Below are 16,892 nucleotides of genomic sequence, written 5' to 3' on the forward strand. Positions count from 1 at the left end.
ACTGATAAACAGAGGTGTGACATGCGTTCTTTTCGGCTCATTAAAGATTAATCTTGCAGCGGCATTTTGGATTAATTAAAATATATATATGATAGGCCTATACACTACCAGTCAAACTTTTTTGAACAGTAAGATTTTTAATGCTTTTTAAAGATGTCTCCTCTGCTCACCAAGCCTGCATTTATTTGATCCAAAATACAGCAAAAGCAGTAATATTGTGAAATATTTTTACTATAGGTAATGTATGTATCACACTCATATCACATCTAGTTGTTTTGGATAAGAATAAAACGTCAGGTCCGACAATATCGTGTCTTTTTTTATTTAAATCTAGATTTATTCGCATTGGCCCATGGAAACCTCTATGAACACACTTGACTTGACTAAAAAGGCGCGGGGGACGAATTTACATTTTATTAAAAAGTGTTTACTTATACACTCATGGCGCGCACACACATTAGGATAGGTTAGATGTCTGCCTCCGTTGCGAGTCCCTATCAAGCACTTTACCGATTCAACTACTTTCCTCTCCTCCTCCTGCCTGGCTCTTTCGCCAGCATCACTCACCGCAGAGCAAGCCTGTTCTTGATAAATCTGCTGTGAAAACGTGGGAAAACCCGACGAGGAAGAAGTTGGAGTGAAGCGATCTTTATATAGGCGGAGCAAAATACTTCATCGCTCCGGCTATAGCGCATTGTGATTGGATGGTTTACGCTGTCTATACAGGAGACAATCCAATTGGCCACTGGCTGCTCGCTGTCCCTGCGTGATGGTCCTTGGCAAAAAAAAAAACATTTTGTCGGCCCCTTAAGTGCGTCGGCCCACCGGGAAAATGCCCGGTATGCCCGACTACCAATCCAGCCCTGATTTTTGGCATAAAAGAAAAATCGATAATTTTGACCCAATGTATCTTTGGCTATTGCTACGAATATACCCATGCTACTTAAGACTGGTTTTGTGGTCCAGGGTCACATATCTTAATAAAGGCAAAATGCCAAAAATAAAATCTTTAAAAAAATGTATTCAAAATATTAAAATACTTAAATAGTATAAAATAACGGAGCATATTTCAATTCATTATTATGAGCTGCAAAGGTGAATTCCTGTTTATGAGATTTTTTTTTATTGTCCATTAACAGTAAATTTGTCTGGTCACGTTAATCACAAGTGAAATGTACAGAGGTTTATTACTGGAATTACATTGATTTGCTTCAGGTAATAATGAGGTTCAGTGCACTTGAGTGAATGAGAGGGCACTGCTCATACATGACTAGATTAGTTTCAGGTACTAACACTTGTCTCATCTGTGGCTCCAACTAAAACCTACAAAAATGCCTCAACACGCAGAGTCGGCTATAAAATTCACAGGATCGGGACCACTGACCACATTTTTATAGGTCTTACCCTGGGCCAAATGAAATTTGTTTTTATCAGGAATCCAAGCTAACAGTAACATAGCATTTCATCAAGGACACATTGTCTGTGCTCAGGTGTCTGTATCTGAACTGGAAACATCAATATATATATCAATCCGGCCATCACATCTCCCCGCTGCACCAGGCCTTGACCTCTGAAGGGGATGAGAGATAGAACTATGTCTGTGGATACTGAGATGTCTGGAAAACACCCTATGTGTTAGTAAAGCCTAGTGGGTGCTGATGGTGAGATTAACAGTGCCACATGGCTGGTCAGCTCTAGTGCGCACCCTCCTGCAGACAGACAGTGGGTCCCCTGGCAATGTAATCATTCACCCAGCGGGCTCTGACAGCTCTGAGAGTGTAACAGACAGCACAGCTTTCCTTTCGTCACATTACTGAACTCATCTCTACTTTGTCTTCCTCCATTGCTACTTGCAATAACATCACTTAGAGAAAATGTCACCTTACGCTCTTGTGTGAACTCTCACTCTCCCCACTTTTAGTTGAAATTTCATTATGTCTGCTTAGTTAAAGTTATTGCATATGCATGTTTCTAAGGCTGGTTCTCACTAATATGCTCAATAATATGCAGGTCATGGACTGGCCATCTGTTAAGGGTGTTTCCCTGCCTGTTGCCTGAGATGCTGGGATAGGCTCCAGCCCTCTCATATGGTTTGAAAAATGGATGGAGGTCCAGGTCATATTTCACCATAAAATCAAAAGAAAGTAAAAAAAAAAAAAAAAGATAAGTAAATAAATGATACATTTTTGTGTAAATATATAAATTTAGTTGAATTTTGGTAACAATTTAGAATAGGGAACACATATTCTCTATTAACTAAGAGATTTCCCTCAGTAAACTTCTAATTTGCTGCTTATTAATAGTTAAACTTAAAGGGATCTAAAATATGGTCATACAGAATAAGGCATTAGTATGTGGTTTATAAGTAGTAATAAACAGCCAATATGCTAGTAATATCTATGATAATAATAAGCAACTAGTTAATAGTGAGAATTGGTCCTTAAAATAAAGTGTAACCTGAATTTTCAGCAGCCATTACTTCAGACGTCAGTGTCACATGATACTTCAGAAATCAATTTATGCTGATTTGTTGCTCAAGAAACATTTCCTATTATTATCATTGTTGGAAACGGTTGTGCTCATTAATATTTTAATATTTTATGTTTTTACAGAATACTTTGATGAATATAAAGTAAAAAAATTATCTACAATACATACAGTAATATAATAATAACCTACATAAATTCTCTATTTTTTTCCTATTATGTTAATGAGAATAAATTGTTTTTGCATTCTGACAACGAGCACTGAGAGAGGAAGTGCTCTCAATTTACATAAAAATAACAACACGACACAAAAAATCTTAAGACTTCATTTTCTTTAAGCAAACTATCATTTCTTATTTCTTTCTTTTGATTTTGGGGTGAAATAAAACCATTTTCTTGACAGATTTCATGAGACTTACACAACCACATTTTGTTAGAGAAGATGTGATAAGCTCAGTGTAAAGAAAACAATCGGCAGCATGCTTGTTGTTTTGGTGGAGGATCAGGTGTTTGTGCAGCTCTCTATAGGAGCTGAGCAGGGTGTTAGTGGTGTGATATAGTGCCTGACTTGCTTCATTAAGTGCAGCAGCAGCAGCAGTCTTGAAAGAGGGACTGGTCTTTAGTGTGTGTGTGACTCATCCGGCAAAACACCTCCCTCTGCCTCTACCCTCTCCGCTCCCTTCATCTCTGCTTCTGCCTCACACAGAGACTCACACATGCTTAAGCAACTGGGTTTCATCCTAATGCTCACTGCACTGGAATGATACAGTTTCATTCTGCACGTCTATCTGCTGTGCCGTCCAGGCACTGCTATAAGGCACTTTTCATTAAATATTAACGTAACACAACATAGGAGAAATGTACAGAAATAGAACAGAAATGGGAAACAGAAGTGTGTGTGTGTGCGTGTGTTTAGGTGTGTGCATGTCACGAATCACAGAAGCACTTTACCGTCTTTGGGCAGTGAATATATTTGGCCAGGCTGATAATGAGGTCATGGGTAATGGGATCCACCAGGTTGCGGAAACTGGCATAGCGGTAGAGAACATCGTCCAGAGAGGTTGACTCCATTCCCAGATCCTGGAAAAAATACACAATACAGGGAGGTCAAGAGAATGAGAACTACAGACTACAGCAGCAGATCACACTTAAAGGAATAGTACACCCAAAATGAAAATTACTCACCCTGAGGCCATTCAAGATGTAGATGAGATTGTTTGTTCATCAGAACACATTTGGAGAAATTTAGCATCACATAACTTGCTCACCAGTGGATTCTTTGTAGTCAATGGGTGCCGTCAGAATGAGCGTCCAAACAGCTGATAAAAACATCACAATAATCCACAAGTAATCCACATGTCTCTATCACTTAAAGTATTGGGAAGTGAAAAGCTGCATGTTTGTGATAAACAAATTCATCATTAAGACTTTTTAACTTTAAACTGTTGCTTCTGGCCAAAAAAATGAGTCCACAATCCATAATAACGCTTCCCCTAGTGAAAAAGTGCATCCCTTGTCCTCTCACATCCATTAAAGAAGTTAACTGATGGACTGGAGTCGTGTGGATTATTTGTGGATTTCTGTGATGTTTTTATCAGCTGTTTGGACTCTCATTCTGACGGCACCCATTCACTGCAAAGGATCCATTGATGAGCTAGTGATGTAATGTGAAATTTCTCTAAATCTGTTCTGATGAATAAACAAACTCATGTACATCTTGCATTGTCTGCGTGTGAGTACATTTTGAGCAAATTTTCATTTTTGGGTAAACTTTACCTATAAAGCTTATTTCCTTATTTTGAAATTCTAATGTCATCTATGAAGCTTTTTATTTGTAATAAATATTTACATTCACATAAATGTAAATGTGCATGTAACATTTATATACGCTTCCTAATGATGATGTTTAGTGTTCCTGAAATCATTTAAATGAAATGTCAAAATGTGGGCCTAGAAAGTGAAAAGACTTTGTTGTCTATTTAGCACAGAAAAATAGAAAACAAATCCTTTAACTGTGTAAAACAAGCTAAACTGATGGAAAAGTTAATCTACATGATCAAATCTGTAAAGGAAAAGGGCAGGCAGGGGGATCAGCAATTTAAAAAATTGCAAATGTGTGTGGGGGTGAGGGCTCTACAGCCAGAGCTAAATAATCAACAGCGAACCAACGGGAAATGGGTGGGTGTGAATGAAACAAATCGTCATTAGTTTGACAAAGTGAATAAGGTTAGTCTTTGTTAAGGAAAAAGGCTGAATAATTTTAATGTCACTATAAACTTACTATTGAATTTCTCTCCCTCCATCGATAAAACCCTGGACCTAAACTGTGCATGCTGAGCATAAGCCTTGGTTTATCATTATCCTCCCTCTATGGAGCAGAATCTTGATTAATCAATTTCCATTTAATCAAAGGCCCATCCATTTTCATGGTTTCCGGGCAACAAGGTGCACTTGGTAACCAGTGGACAAGAGACGCTGTCCTTTGACTCTCTTGCTCATTATGTGCTTTAACCCCCATTGCAGGATACACTGCAAATGCATTTCAGCAAATATCTCACATTTACTTGGGGTAAAAATCTGCCCCTTGTGAAAAAGAAGTGCACATAATTGTGTACTTCAAATCGTAAAGGTATATTTTTAAAGAAACTGTACTTGGAAATGCAATGTTAATGTAATGGAAATGTAATATTAATCAAATAAAAGGCCACTTAAGTGTACTTAAAGAGGGTAAATTTCATGTTTCTTAACACACTTTTAAAGTGCACTTTGTAATAATCTCTAATTAAAAGCTGTAAAGTTCATTTTAAATCATTACATTTTTAAAGAAGTCCCTTATTTTGATGTGTTGAAAAACAATATAGCACATGTAAAGTACTTGATTATAATTTTAAATATAATTAAGTGTGTTATTTGATATTAAATTTAAAGTTTATATAATTTAAATGTACCAAATTGTAAATTTACCATATAGTAAGTTGTACTAATTTACTATCAAGCATAATGGTAAACTAAAGAGTGGGTCAAAAAACATAAGTTATTAATTAATTGCATTCAATATTCATTTAAACTATAATACACGTTCATTTGATTGTAAATAACATGCAAAAAAGTGTCAAAAAACATTATATTCGTTTGCACTTAAGTATCTTCTTTTAAAGTAGCCTATATTATTTCCATAAGTGTTTTCACAAGGTCCTTTTGAGAACAAATCCTGCAGTTTGTTCCGCAGCCAGCTGTTGCTTCGTCACTGCCCGACAATTAATTTAATACTACTACCTATGGGGGATTAGAAATCCCTATTAACTCTGTCTTTGATCCCTGCTGCCCATATGCAGAAAATCCTCCACAGAAGCAAAGTGCAGCAGACCTGCTAAAATGACCTTCCAGGACATAAGATGATCGTTTCTCTTGAGGAAAGCTGGATCAAAAAATAGTAATGGGGCAAGAGTTCTGGCCGCATATACCCATCAAACAGAGTCAGAGTAGCTATCTGAGACAACCATTTGATATAAAGCAGAGCACTGCGCTTACTGACAGCATCCAATCACTACCCAAAGTAAACAGTTGGTGTTTATGCAGTGCAGTATTACTCTTCAGCCAGCTTGAGCGGTGTCTGTTCTCACAGGTTCACAGGACTGTAAAATGGGCATCTGTCTCAATAGCACTGAATTCTGTGAAATGCAGAATCTATAGAGCTGGGAAACTATTGCAGGAGTCTTGCTGTATCTCAGATATGTCTGCATCAGCACTGACAGTAATGATGCGTTTTGGAGGAAGAGTTTATGTCTTTCAACAGCTTTCAAAATAACACCAACCCAATATAGGACTGACATTTTGGCCCAATTGCAACATATGATTCTTTCTGCTGTAAAGCAAAGTGGGGTTTCTGCATGGGCCACAGATTACAAATCAGGCCAATGAGTCCAATGCTTTGGGGCCTCTGTTTACTAGCTGAGAAGCCCAAGGTGGCCTGACATATGCAAACAAAAAGCTGCAACATAATTTCTTATTTGTGATCTGATTTCTTGCCATTTGGACATTACATCTCACTACTACCACAGGGAGCCTCCAAAAAAGACTGGTGCCCCAGAGCTTTGCAGGACAATATTTGCCACAATAAAAGCTCTTCAAGTGCTGTTTACGAAATTGAGGAAAAGTTGACAGGTACACAAATGGATAACAGAGCTGACAATCAACTTGTGGTGGACAAGAACTCATTAGAGAGAGAACTCTGACAACTTTCTACCTCTATTTGAGTTTTAACCTAATCTATTCAAGAATCATGGAGTGGTATTTACCTGCCGGAGAGTCTTCAGCATCTCTGTCGCCTCATCGTGTTTCCCCTGCTTTGCCATCAGCATCATCTCTTGTATCATCCTGATGCGCCGCTGGTAAGGAGGAGGAGTCCCACTGCTCCTCAGTTTGTCTCCTGACTTCAACATTATAGAAGTAAGGATGTCTCCTCGCTCTTTCGTTGGGGTCCGTTTCCATCCTGTGCTCTGAGGACTCGCTCCTGCCTCCTGTCCCGCGGCCTTCGTTTGCTTCGCTCCCATGTTTGGTTATAGAGTCTCACCCTGGAAAAGGGCCTCCAGACTGGGCATACTTTCAAAATGAATTCACATTTAACTATTAAAAGTCTTTTAATTGTACGCGAGATTAAATTTTGTAAGAAACAAATGAAAATAAGAAATAAGTGTTCCTATAAAGTTTATTGGAGAACAGTGTTTTAAAAGCCCTTCTGCTCACCTTACACCTGTCATCTCTAAGCTGACAGAGAAAATATACTTACATTAAGATGTGAATTTATATAATAAAATTACAAAAACTTGCATCGAATGGCATTTCAGTAAAATCTGTTTCACAAAGTGCTCATTCACAGGGTGTGAAATATAAGGGAGGTTTGAGGGGGGGGGTTTACGACCCCCTAATTAAGGCATGAATACCCCAAATTAAAGTTGGGGGTCTTAGAAATTGATTTTTACATAAGCATTTATATGTTTCAACAGCGTTCGAATAACGTTTCAGTAACCACAAAATTTACGTACGCGAACAGAAATCGCTTCTGCGTAGGTAACCATAGCAACAGCTGCTCATGATGTTTGTATCGGGCGGTGCATCAATAAAACACTTTACTGTCGTTATTTATCACATTACCATGTATAAACACATCACAAATATCTCACAAAAATACTTGTGTTTTGTTTAAAACGTCTTGAGGGTTTATATACAAACCCTCCTTGCACAAGGAGCGCAAAACGACCGTTTGGGTTACGCGGTACGAAGCGATTACGCTCATAAAATTACTTAAAAAGTTGACTCCACTGCGTACATTTCTCATCCAATTTCCCACCAAAATTGTAGTTTACAAAACGTTGAACTTTTATATCATTCACAGCTGACTCGTGTAACGTCAGTTTACTCTTTAGAATCCTCCGTTTGCACGCGCAAAATTATTTTGGAATTTTATAAGGCGGCAAAACATCTAAAACACAGCGTGTTACATTCCAAACTTCTTGTATTTCAGTCCAATTAGGTCATAATTAATATCTTCTGCCAAAACACCAGTAATCCTCGATTCCCTCAGGTAGGGAATAGATCTGATGACGCCTGCGGCATGACCGCAGAGAAGAGCAGTCTCGCAAACCTCCAGAAACTCTCACAGTCCGGTTCAACAGAATTCTAGCACGATCTTACGGCAGGATGTTTCGTTTCCCGCCCGTATTTTTATTTCAGTCGTTGTTTGTACGTGTTAACATCGCAGTTCCTCCTCAGTCTCTCAAAGGCACACGATGTAGGTTCCAGTGTGAGTTTAGTCGACAGCGAGCAGTACTGCTGTGAACAAGGGCATGTAAATATTTACGTCGTCCGTCACTGTTTTCCTCCGCGCACAAGTCATTCCAGTGTTTTCTTCCACGCAGACCGCAGAAATATCACAGTTCTCTGCTGAAATGTGCCATGTCGAATTAATTCCCGCTCTGATATGACCTCTCCCCAGGTGTGTCCCCTCTGAGGGTAGTGTGTGTTCAGAGTAGAGCGACTGAACGGTCTCTCATCACTTAGATGGAGCGGAGAGGCGCTGGGTCTCGACACAGGCTGTGTGGGAGGGGTGGAGCGGTCTGCAACATCCTCCACTTGTGTTTCAATCTATAGTCGAGAATGCACCACTGCCTTGGTACAGTTAACCAAGTGGAGCAGATGGTCGCTATTGGGACTGCTCCAGTTCTGCACTACAGGAGGCATTTCAGTACTTTAAAGGAAATGAAAGAATCATTCACACGTATGGGCAATCCCATATCCCCCCAGTATATGCGTAGTCATAGATTCTCCTCAAGTTATTTTTTATCATTGACTTGTGCGCTACGTTAATAGTTGGCCTTTCTTTGCTGACATCTGGTGTTTAACACATGGCATGTCATCTGCTGCAATTTTTTTGTTCTTAGACGAAAATTTGGAATTGAAAAAAGTAATAAAACTCTTAAAGCAACAGTTCACCCAAAATGAAAATCTACTGACTGTGCTCAAGCTCAAGCCATTCAAAATGTAGATGAGTTGGTTTCTACATCAGAACAGATTTGGTGAATCCTTGATTGAGGGTCCAAACATCTGATGAAAATGTCACAATAATCCACATGGCTCATATAATAATCAATTTACGTCTTGTGAAGCGAAAAGCTGTGTGTTTGTAAGAAACAAATCCATCATAAAGGCATTTCAACTTTAAAGGCACAATATGTAATTTTTTGCCAATAGAGGGCGCGTATTCAAAACAAACAAAGGCGTAGTTTGATGACACCGTGACTGGGTGTGGAATCATGGGAGTTGTCATCTTCATCCCCACAGCCGAAGCAATCCGATGGGACTCGGGCAGAAATCATGTTCATGGATGAGCTAATGTATTAAAGATTTATTAACGTCGTAGAATGAAGCAGGATGAGGCTGAAAGCAGTCGAAGCGAAATGAGGCCGCTGAACGAGCGCGACACAGGCCTCGAAAGCAGCGGAGCTTTTATTGTGCCACAGTCGACCGCTTCCGCTCCTTCCGGAAAGCAGCGGAAGTAAGCAGCGCTGTTTTATCATACTAGATATATTTGAACGTTCTGTCATAATACTACTACTCTGTGCGGTCGTCACCTGTCTAATAAAATGCATAGCATATTAAAGCGTCTTTGGTGTTTCCATGTTTTCTTCAAAACAAAACCGGAAATCGAGGGGTTATGACGTCATTGGCAGGCGACACAATGACACTATGGAAACGGTCCGAGTCACTAGTTAAAATTGCTTATTTCTCTGGATTTAAACATTCTTCGAAACATTTGGGATAATGCAAGTACACGAGTCAGCAAAATATATAACACTGTTATAGTGGTTTTTGGATATTTTAATTAAAAATCTTACATATTGTGCCTTTAAGTCGTCACTTTTGGCTAAAATATCAGTCCATACCCCATAATATTTTCCTCCAGTGAAAAAGTCCAGTTCCTGTTATCCTCTCACATCAAAATCCACCAGAATATTTGTTTAGAACTTTTTGTTTGTAAAAAGGTGCTTAATCTGTGCATATTTCTCTACTGACTCAGGGGGAACTTGATAAAGCAGTTATGGACAGAGGACTTGGCTTTGGAAGCAACAGTTTCATGCTAAAACACCTTAATGATGGATTTGTTTTTTATTAACAGCTTTTTGCTTCACATGATGTGAATTGATAGTCTGGAGTCGTGTGGATTACCGTTTTGTTTTTTTATCAGCTGTTTAGACTTTTTGGCACCCATTCACTGCAGAGGATCCATTGGTAAACAAGTGATGCAATGCTAAATTTATCCAAATCTGAGCTGATGAAGAAAAGAGTTCTTCTACATGTCAGATGGTACATTTTCATTTTTGGGTTAACTATTCCTTTTAAAGTACTATGGAGTATTATTTAAGGTAAATATATCATATTGAAAATTTGAATTAAGTAACTGACCTGACATATTTATTGATCCTATTTCAAGCCATTTCTTTGTAGCGAACAGCAGCAGCTATTGGAATACCACATCAATCATAATAAGAACAGGAAATTGGAAATATCATTTTATTTATGCTTTTACAAACATATTTACAGTAAACAGTAAAGCAGTTCATCATCCAGTAGTTTAACCCAAATATATGATCAAAGGTTGGTTACAAGATGATGATCTCGAATACAGTTTTATCCCATTAGGCTTTCTTAGTCAAACCACATTTCACTGGCTGACTTTGGCATGGCCTTAGAATAAACTTTGCAGCAAGCCATTAATTAGACTATTTGCATTTGGAGAATGTCCACCGACTGTCTTCTCTAGAATATAAGTAAGGAATTGATGATAAGAGGGGTTTAAACTTAAAGATAAATTGACAATACGCTTGATTAACGCTAATAAGCTTATTCAATTGATGAACACAGCCGTCCAAATAAATAGAAGAAAAAACAAAAAAACTAATCACATTCAAATCTTCTTAATACGGCCTTTCGAGGTGCAAGAGTTTGAAAGAATCACATCCCCATTGCACACTTGCATCACATTTAATAACTCCTGATTTTAACTTACTATTCCTTTTTTCCTTTAAAGATATGCAGTTGCTACAAATATTCAGCGCTGCAGTCAGAGACTGAAATATGCTTTGCAAAAACCATTGTATATTCAAGGAGCACTGATAAGGAAGGTAAAACATGGATCTCCAAGGGAACAGCCCATAGGGATGCTGAACTGAGCCGTTATGGTAGGCTTATAGGTGCAGGTTTATTACAAGGGATAGCCAGTAGGGGGAGCTTTGTCATACTTATTGCTCTCTAGTGAAAAAGGTGGAATGCGCACGTCAAAGTGTGAGCCATCTGTCCTCTCAAAACAGAATGTCCCCCTAAACAAGAAAACAAAACGTGATGTTCATGCGTCACTACTAAAACACAACAAAACAGAGCGAAACCACATCATCAATTCAGATACACCAAAAACAAGCATTCAGCCACCCAGTCTAATAGGTGGACCACATTTCCTGGCTACATGATTTTAAAAAATGTAAAGCTAGCTTGGTTGTAAGAGTATGTTGATAATCTCACCACATGTGTCCACTGGGTGCCTGAAGTGAAACATGACTGCTGTATTGAAATGCAGGCTGTTCTCTTGACAAAACAGGCTCCTGGTGAGATAATGATGGATTGCATTCAGCAAACAAATCATATTTCCATAGTAGGGCTGGACGATATGGCCAAAATTTATATCACGATATATTTCTTAATTTCGGTCGATACGATATAGTCTTTAATTCTGGTTTATGCTTTTGCTAATTAATAACCTTGCCAACCACTCCTCTGCCACGGACTGTTTCCAGAGTCCCTGAGAGACTGAAGATCCTCCAGTGTCTTTCCCTGAGTTGAACCACCTCATTGCCCAGGTTCTCCAGACGGATGCAGTACCGCCACTGAGGAAAACATCAACATATTATCTCTAACAGGTCACCAATGGCCATTCTATATATAACCATTTTATTGAGTTATAATAAAAAACATAATTAGGTAATTTTGCCTACCCAGTACACGTGGGAGTTTTGAGCCTCCTGTTGACAAACAAAAACAGGTCAGAATCAGGACTATGAGTTACATTCACTTCACTTCCATACATATTCTAAATATAAATTATAATTATACATAAATTCTGCTTTTCTTCAGCAAGGATGCATTAAATTGATCAAAACTGACAGTAGAGACATTTATGTTACATTTGTTTTGGAACGACATGAGGTTGAGTAATTAATGATAGAATTTTCATTTCAGGGTGAACTATGCCTTTAACATCTCTTCCATCTTTATTTGACCCTCTAACTCTAGCACTCTCTATTCTAATTCTATTCTTTAAAAAAAAAAAAAACTTTCCCCTTTTAGACTTGCACTCTATTCATTTACTAACTGCTTGTTTTCTTAAAAACACTAACACTAGCTTCTCTATTCTTTTCTTTTTATTTATTATAATATTAACAAAAGCAAAAAAGGACTCTAACACTAGCTTGCTCTATTCTTTCTCTATTCTATCCGTTTTCTTTACATTTATTATACAATAAAAACGTGTACTGCGTTAAGCTGAGACTTGTTATAGCACTTGCGTATCATTGCTCTTTTGTTGATTTTGATAGCTTCCATTGTCCTCATTTGTAAGTCGCTTTGGATAAAAGTGTCTGCTAAATGACTAAATGTAACTCAAATGAAAACAGGGCTGTGAGGGATAGTCTTCCAGCCTTTACAATGGCACTCATTATATAAAGGTCCTATATCATACTACAGGTCCTCAACTCATAACTTTTAAAACTGTTTTGTTACATTTTTGCTTCTGAAAGTTTTTATTTTAGGAAAGCGGTTTTATCAGCTAAACAATGGTATGTTGTTAAACATCTCCACTGAACACACTGTACTTCTATCCCTCACAGCCTCTTTTCATTCCTGTCAAAAACTAATTATGGCACTACCATGATTAAGGTCAATAATACATAATAATGTATACATTTAGTACATTTACAGCAACCTGCAATGAGAAATTGTTGCAACACATAGCAACCCTCTATTCTTACCCTCATGCCCATGTAGAAGGGGATAACAGTGACACGGATGTTCTCTGTGGTTTCGCGGTGCACATCTGAGAGCTCCAGCCAGGGATGGTTCTTCTCCTGCCAGGCCCGTAGGGTATCTCTTGCAGTGAACGGAGGATCTAAATAAACAGTGTAAATGCAGTCCATCAGAAACATTTTATCAGTAAAAGTTTGAATACTGCTGCAAAAATATAAGTGGACTAGTTACTTCTGGAGGGGTTAAACATGAGGAAGCGTTCAAACAGCTCATGCTGGATAGGAACTTGCTCAGTGGAGTTATAAGGCAGGATGTCTTCATGACTCACATAATCCAGACCTGAAAGACATAAGCAGACAAGGAAGAAATTAATAAAATAATAGATAATGGAACTTTTTTAAAATGCTGCCCACTATATTTAAGGGATAGTTCACCCAAAAATGAAAATTCTGTCATTAATTACTCCCCCTCATGTCATTCCCAACCCATAAGTCCTTCAGTCATCTTTGGAACACAATTTAAAATATTTCTGATGAAATTCGAGAGCTCTCTGACCCTCCATAGAGAACAATGTAACTGAAACGTTCCCAGTCCCAGAACAGTAGTAAGGACATTGTTAAAATAGTCCATGTGACATCAGTAGTTCAACCCTAATTTTACGAACCTACGAGAATACTTTGTGTGCACAAAGAAAACAAAAATAACAACTTTATTCTATGGAGGGTCAAAAAACTCTTGGATTTCATCAAAAATATCTTAATTTGTGTTCCAAAGATGAACAAAGTTCTTATGGGTTTGGAGCGACATGAGGGTGAGTAACTAATGACAGAATTTTCATTTTTGGGTGAACTATCCCTTTAAGGATAGTCAAATCTTTATGTGACTGATTGTGAGAGTTACCTGGAATTGCATACAGGGCCCTGCTATCATCGTGATTTGCCAGGAACGTAACTGCTTCAGTCTGAGATCGCTGAGACTAATGGTGACCAAAACACAGTCACTAAGGTTAAAAATGGACTCATGATTGCACTAAAATCATTAAGTCATCCAAGACAAACATACATACACTACATTAATTCACTATTTGCATATGTACTCCCCCTCATGTCATTCCAAACCCATAAGTCCTTCAGTCATCTTTGGAACACAATTTAAAATATTTCTGATGAAATTCGAGAGCTCTCTGACCCTCCATAGAGAACAATGTAACTGAAACGTTCCCAGTCCCAGAACAGTAGTAAGGACATTGTTAAAATAGTCCATGTGACATCAGTAGTTCAACCCTAATTTTACGAACCTACGAGAATACTTTGTGTGCACAAAGAAAACAAAAATAACAACTTTATTCTATGGAGGGTCAAAAAACTCTTGGATTTCATCAAAAATATCTTAATTTGTGTTCCAAAGATGAACAAAGTTCTTATGGGTTTGGAGCGACATGAGGGTGAGTAACTAATGACAGAATTTTCATTTTTGGGTGAACTATCCCTTTAAGGATAGTCAAATCTTTATGTGACTGATTGTGAGAGTTACCTGGAATTGCATACAGGGCCCTGCTATCATCGTGATTTGCCAGGAACGTAACTGCTTCAGTCTGAGATCGCTGAGACTAATGGTGACCAAAACACAGTCACTAAGGTTAAAAATGGACTCATGATTGCACTAAAATCATTAAGTCATCCAAGACAAACATACATACACTACATTAATTCACTATTTGCATATGTCATTTGATGCCACTTACTATGTGAGGGCAGTCTCTGGTGTCTATGAGGACCTGGTAGTAAGTATGCATTTTGCCCTTCACTTCCTTTGAGCCATGGCCTGTGGAGTCTGGCTTGCTGAAAAAGCACACGACAAACAGGACCATTGAGCTGTACCACAGACTACATCATTTAATCAGGTATAAGCCTAAAAAAATCCTCTACTACATACCTGTCAGTAGCAGCAGCAGGACTCACGTCTCGATCATACAGACGAGCGTGCCAAGGGAATAACACAATGCCTCTATAACCAAACACACTGTGCAGGAATAGCTGTGGATTGCACATGCAGAATTAGAATATCGACAGAGGAGGAATCAGAATGAAGGGTTTTGTGATTAAAATGATCACTGACCTGCCCAGTTTCATATTTGCCGTGCTGCTTCAGAGCTTCAAATACTCCAACAGGCTCTAGTACTTTCCCCTCCGGTCTGTTTCTGCCAAGAATTAATCAGTTTAAAAAAAATGTAAATTGTAATATCCCATAGCTGGGATCCCATACAGCATATTTCAGGGGCAAGAAAATACATTTCCAATCTTACAATAGCCTACAGGCAAATAGTAGGAATAGCTTTGAGATTTTTATGATTGAATAATATTAAATCTTTTTCATATATTGTAATATTGCTATTTTTTTGAACATTGTAAAGTATGTTCCTTGTAACGTAAGTTTTTCTTCAAACGTTACATATGTGAAAGTATTTTCTTGGATTGAAATATATGGAGAGCAAAATATAATTTAAAATGTCTTTAAATATTTGTAACTTGAATGAAATGTCTTTTAACATATATAGATGTTTAAAATATTGTTCAAAAATATATGAAAAAGTGGCCAAAATATATTGGTAGAATATATATTTATGGAAATATATTTTGAAACATATACTTAAAAATATATTTTTATATATAGTGGATGACACCACTGAATTACACAACCTAGCAACATTATGAAAAAAGGATCTGGACACAGACCACATCGAACCTGAAAGTTTCATGGTGCACTAAAGAGACAGACATATGCTGACCACAAAAATAGGACTTGTTTACAGTCTGTTGGCTCAGGCTCAGGCCCAGACTGTCACTTATGTAATCAAGAATGGCTTTGGGGGGTTTGAAAGCAAGGCTGAGGTTTGTCCTTCTTATAGGCCTCATTTTGTGTTTTGGTACCTGTCCTATTCCAATGGAATTTTAAAATCAACTCAAAAATAGTGTCATCAACACATCTGATTCAAGATTCAGGCGTCCAGACACTTAAAAAATAATAATAAAGTGAACTGTATAACTACAGAGTTGAGCACTGAAACAATATGGCAGTAGTATTGCAGGTATGCAAGCATGTGAATCCTTCAAACTATAGCAACAGCTAATATAAAACACGTGACAGCTGATATTAAATTCTTAATAAACATGAATGCATTTCACAGATACATCGTAAAGGTATCTGCTGTCAACATTGTTTGCTGCAACTATACCTACAACAGTTATGTAACAGGAGGACATGGTAGGACGTTGGCTTTACTAGCTCTTACCGTGACGCCATGAACCTCGTCTGTTGAAAACTGGACAACCTGCAAGCTGAACACAACGGCTGGGCTCTTTTCGGATCTAATCCGCTGCTGAAGTCTATTGCACTCAGTATTCTGTGAGTGCACTTGTGCTGGTTATATTTACTAGCAGTGGACAATAAGCCCCGACGTATTGCACACGCTGCCATCTTCCTTTAGCTATCTGCACATGAACACACGGACATAATCAATATCATGCATGTTAAACCCAAAAATCACATTAAAAGCGCAGGAAATTCAGGAATATTCAGACGCACGAGTCTGAAATTAGACTTAATTAAGTTTTTACCCTATTATTGCAATATTGGACATTACAAACTGGCACACCATTTCCCATAACGCATTGCGACCGGAAAACGTCGATATTACACATAGGTCATGCTAACGTTCTGTTCCTTTTTTTTATTTTAATTTTTATTTAAGATATAACATTCACAGGGGATACAGTCAAAGCAATAAAATACATACACAACCAGAATACAAAACAATAAATACATAAAGAATAA

At 38.0% G+C, this 16,892-nt stretch overlaps 2 protein-coding genes across 2 annotated transcripts in view; both read right to left on the reverse strand.

The window, feature by feature from the left end:
* Window positions 1–8,509, reverse strand: part of LOC107664947 (leucine-rich repeat-containing protein 75A-like) — a 21,416-nt gene extending 12,907 nt beyond the window's left edge. The window contains exons 1-2 of the mRNA XM_016455648.1: window positions 6,785–8,509; window positions 3,438–3,566 (exon numbers count right to left, since the gene is read on the reverse strand). Of these exons, the coding sequence (XP_016311134.1) occupies window positions 3,438–3,566; window positions 6,785–7,039 (384 nt within the window). The 5' untranslated portion in view covers window positions 7,040–8,509. The remainder of the gene's footprint in view (window positions 1–3,437; window positions 3,567–6,784) is intronic.
* A 2,327-nt stretch (window positions 8,510–10,836) lies between these two features.
* Window positions 10,837–16,666, reverse strand: LOC107664948 (polymerase delta-interacting protein 2-like). Its single transcript, XM_016455649.1, has 11 exons — window positions 16,351–16,666; window positions 15,177–15,258; window positions 14,994–15,094; window positions 14,803–14,899; window positions 14,592–14,667; window positions 13,290–13,397; window positions 13,064–13,200; window positions 12,032–12,058; window positions 11,798–11,923; window positions 11,562–11,641; window positions 10,837–11,362 (listed from the first exon to the last, which is right to left on the reverse strand). The coding sequence occupies exons 1-11, from the start codon at window positions 16,533–16,535 to the stop codon at window positions 11,248–11,250; spliced, it is 1,134 nt and encodes a 377-aa protein (XP_016311135.1). The 5' UTR covers window positions 16,536–16,666; the 3' UTR covers window positions 10,837–11,247.
* Window positions 16,667–16,892: the final 226 nt, after the last annotated feature.

The sequence above is a fragment of the Sinocyclocheilus anshuiensis genome, unplaced genomic scaffold (genome assembly GCF_001515605.1).
Source record: "Sinocyclocheilus anshuiensis isolate Anshui unplaced genomic scaffold, SAMN03320099.WGS_v1.1 scaffold319, whole genome shotgun sequence".
In the NCBI taxonomy this organism is placed as follows: Eukaryota; Metazoa; Chordata; class Actinopteri; order Cypriniformes; family Cyprinidae; genus Sinocyclocheilus; species Sinocyclocheilus anshuiensis.

Bases quoted from the DNA above. Each gene is read 5' to 3' on its own strand.
- LOC107664948 (XM_016455649.1), bottom strand. From the start codon at position 16,535: ATGGCAGCGTGTGCAATACGTCGGGGCTTATTGTCCACTGCTAGTAAA. The intron at 13,201-13,289 runs GTAACTAGTCCA...CTGTTTATTTAG, and splicing joins CATGTTTAACCCCTCCAGAA to ATCCTCCGTTCACTGCAAGA. The intron at 12,059-13,063 runs GTAAGAATAGAG...GTTTGTCAACAG, and splicing joins CCTTCTACATGGGCATGAGG to GAGGCTCAAAACTCCCACGT.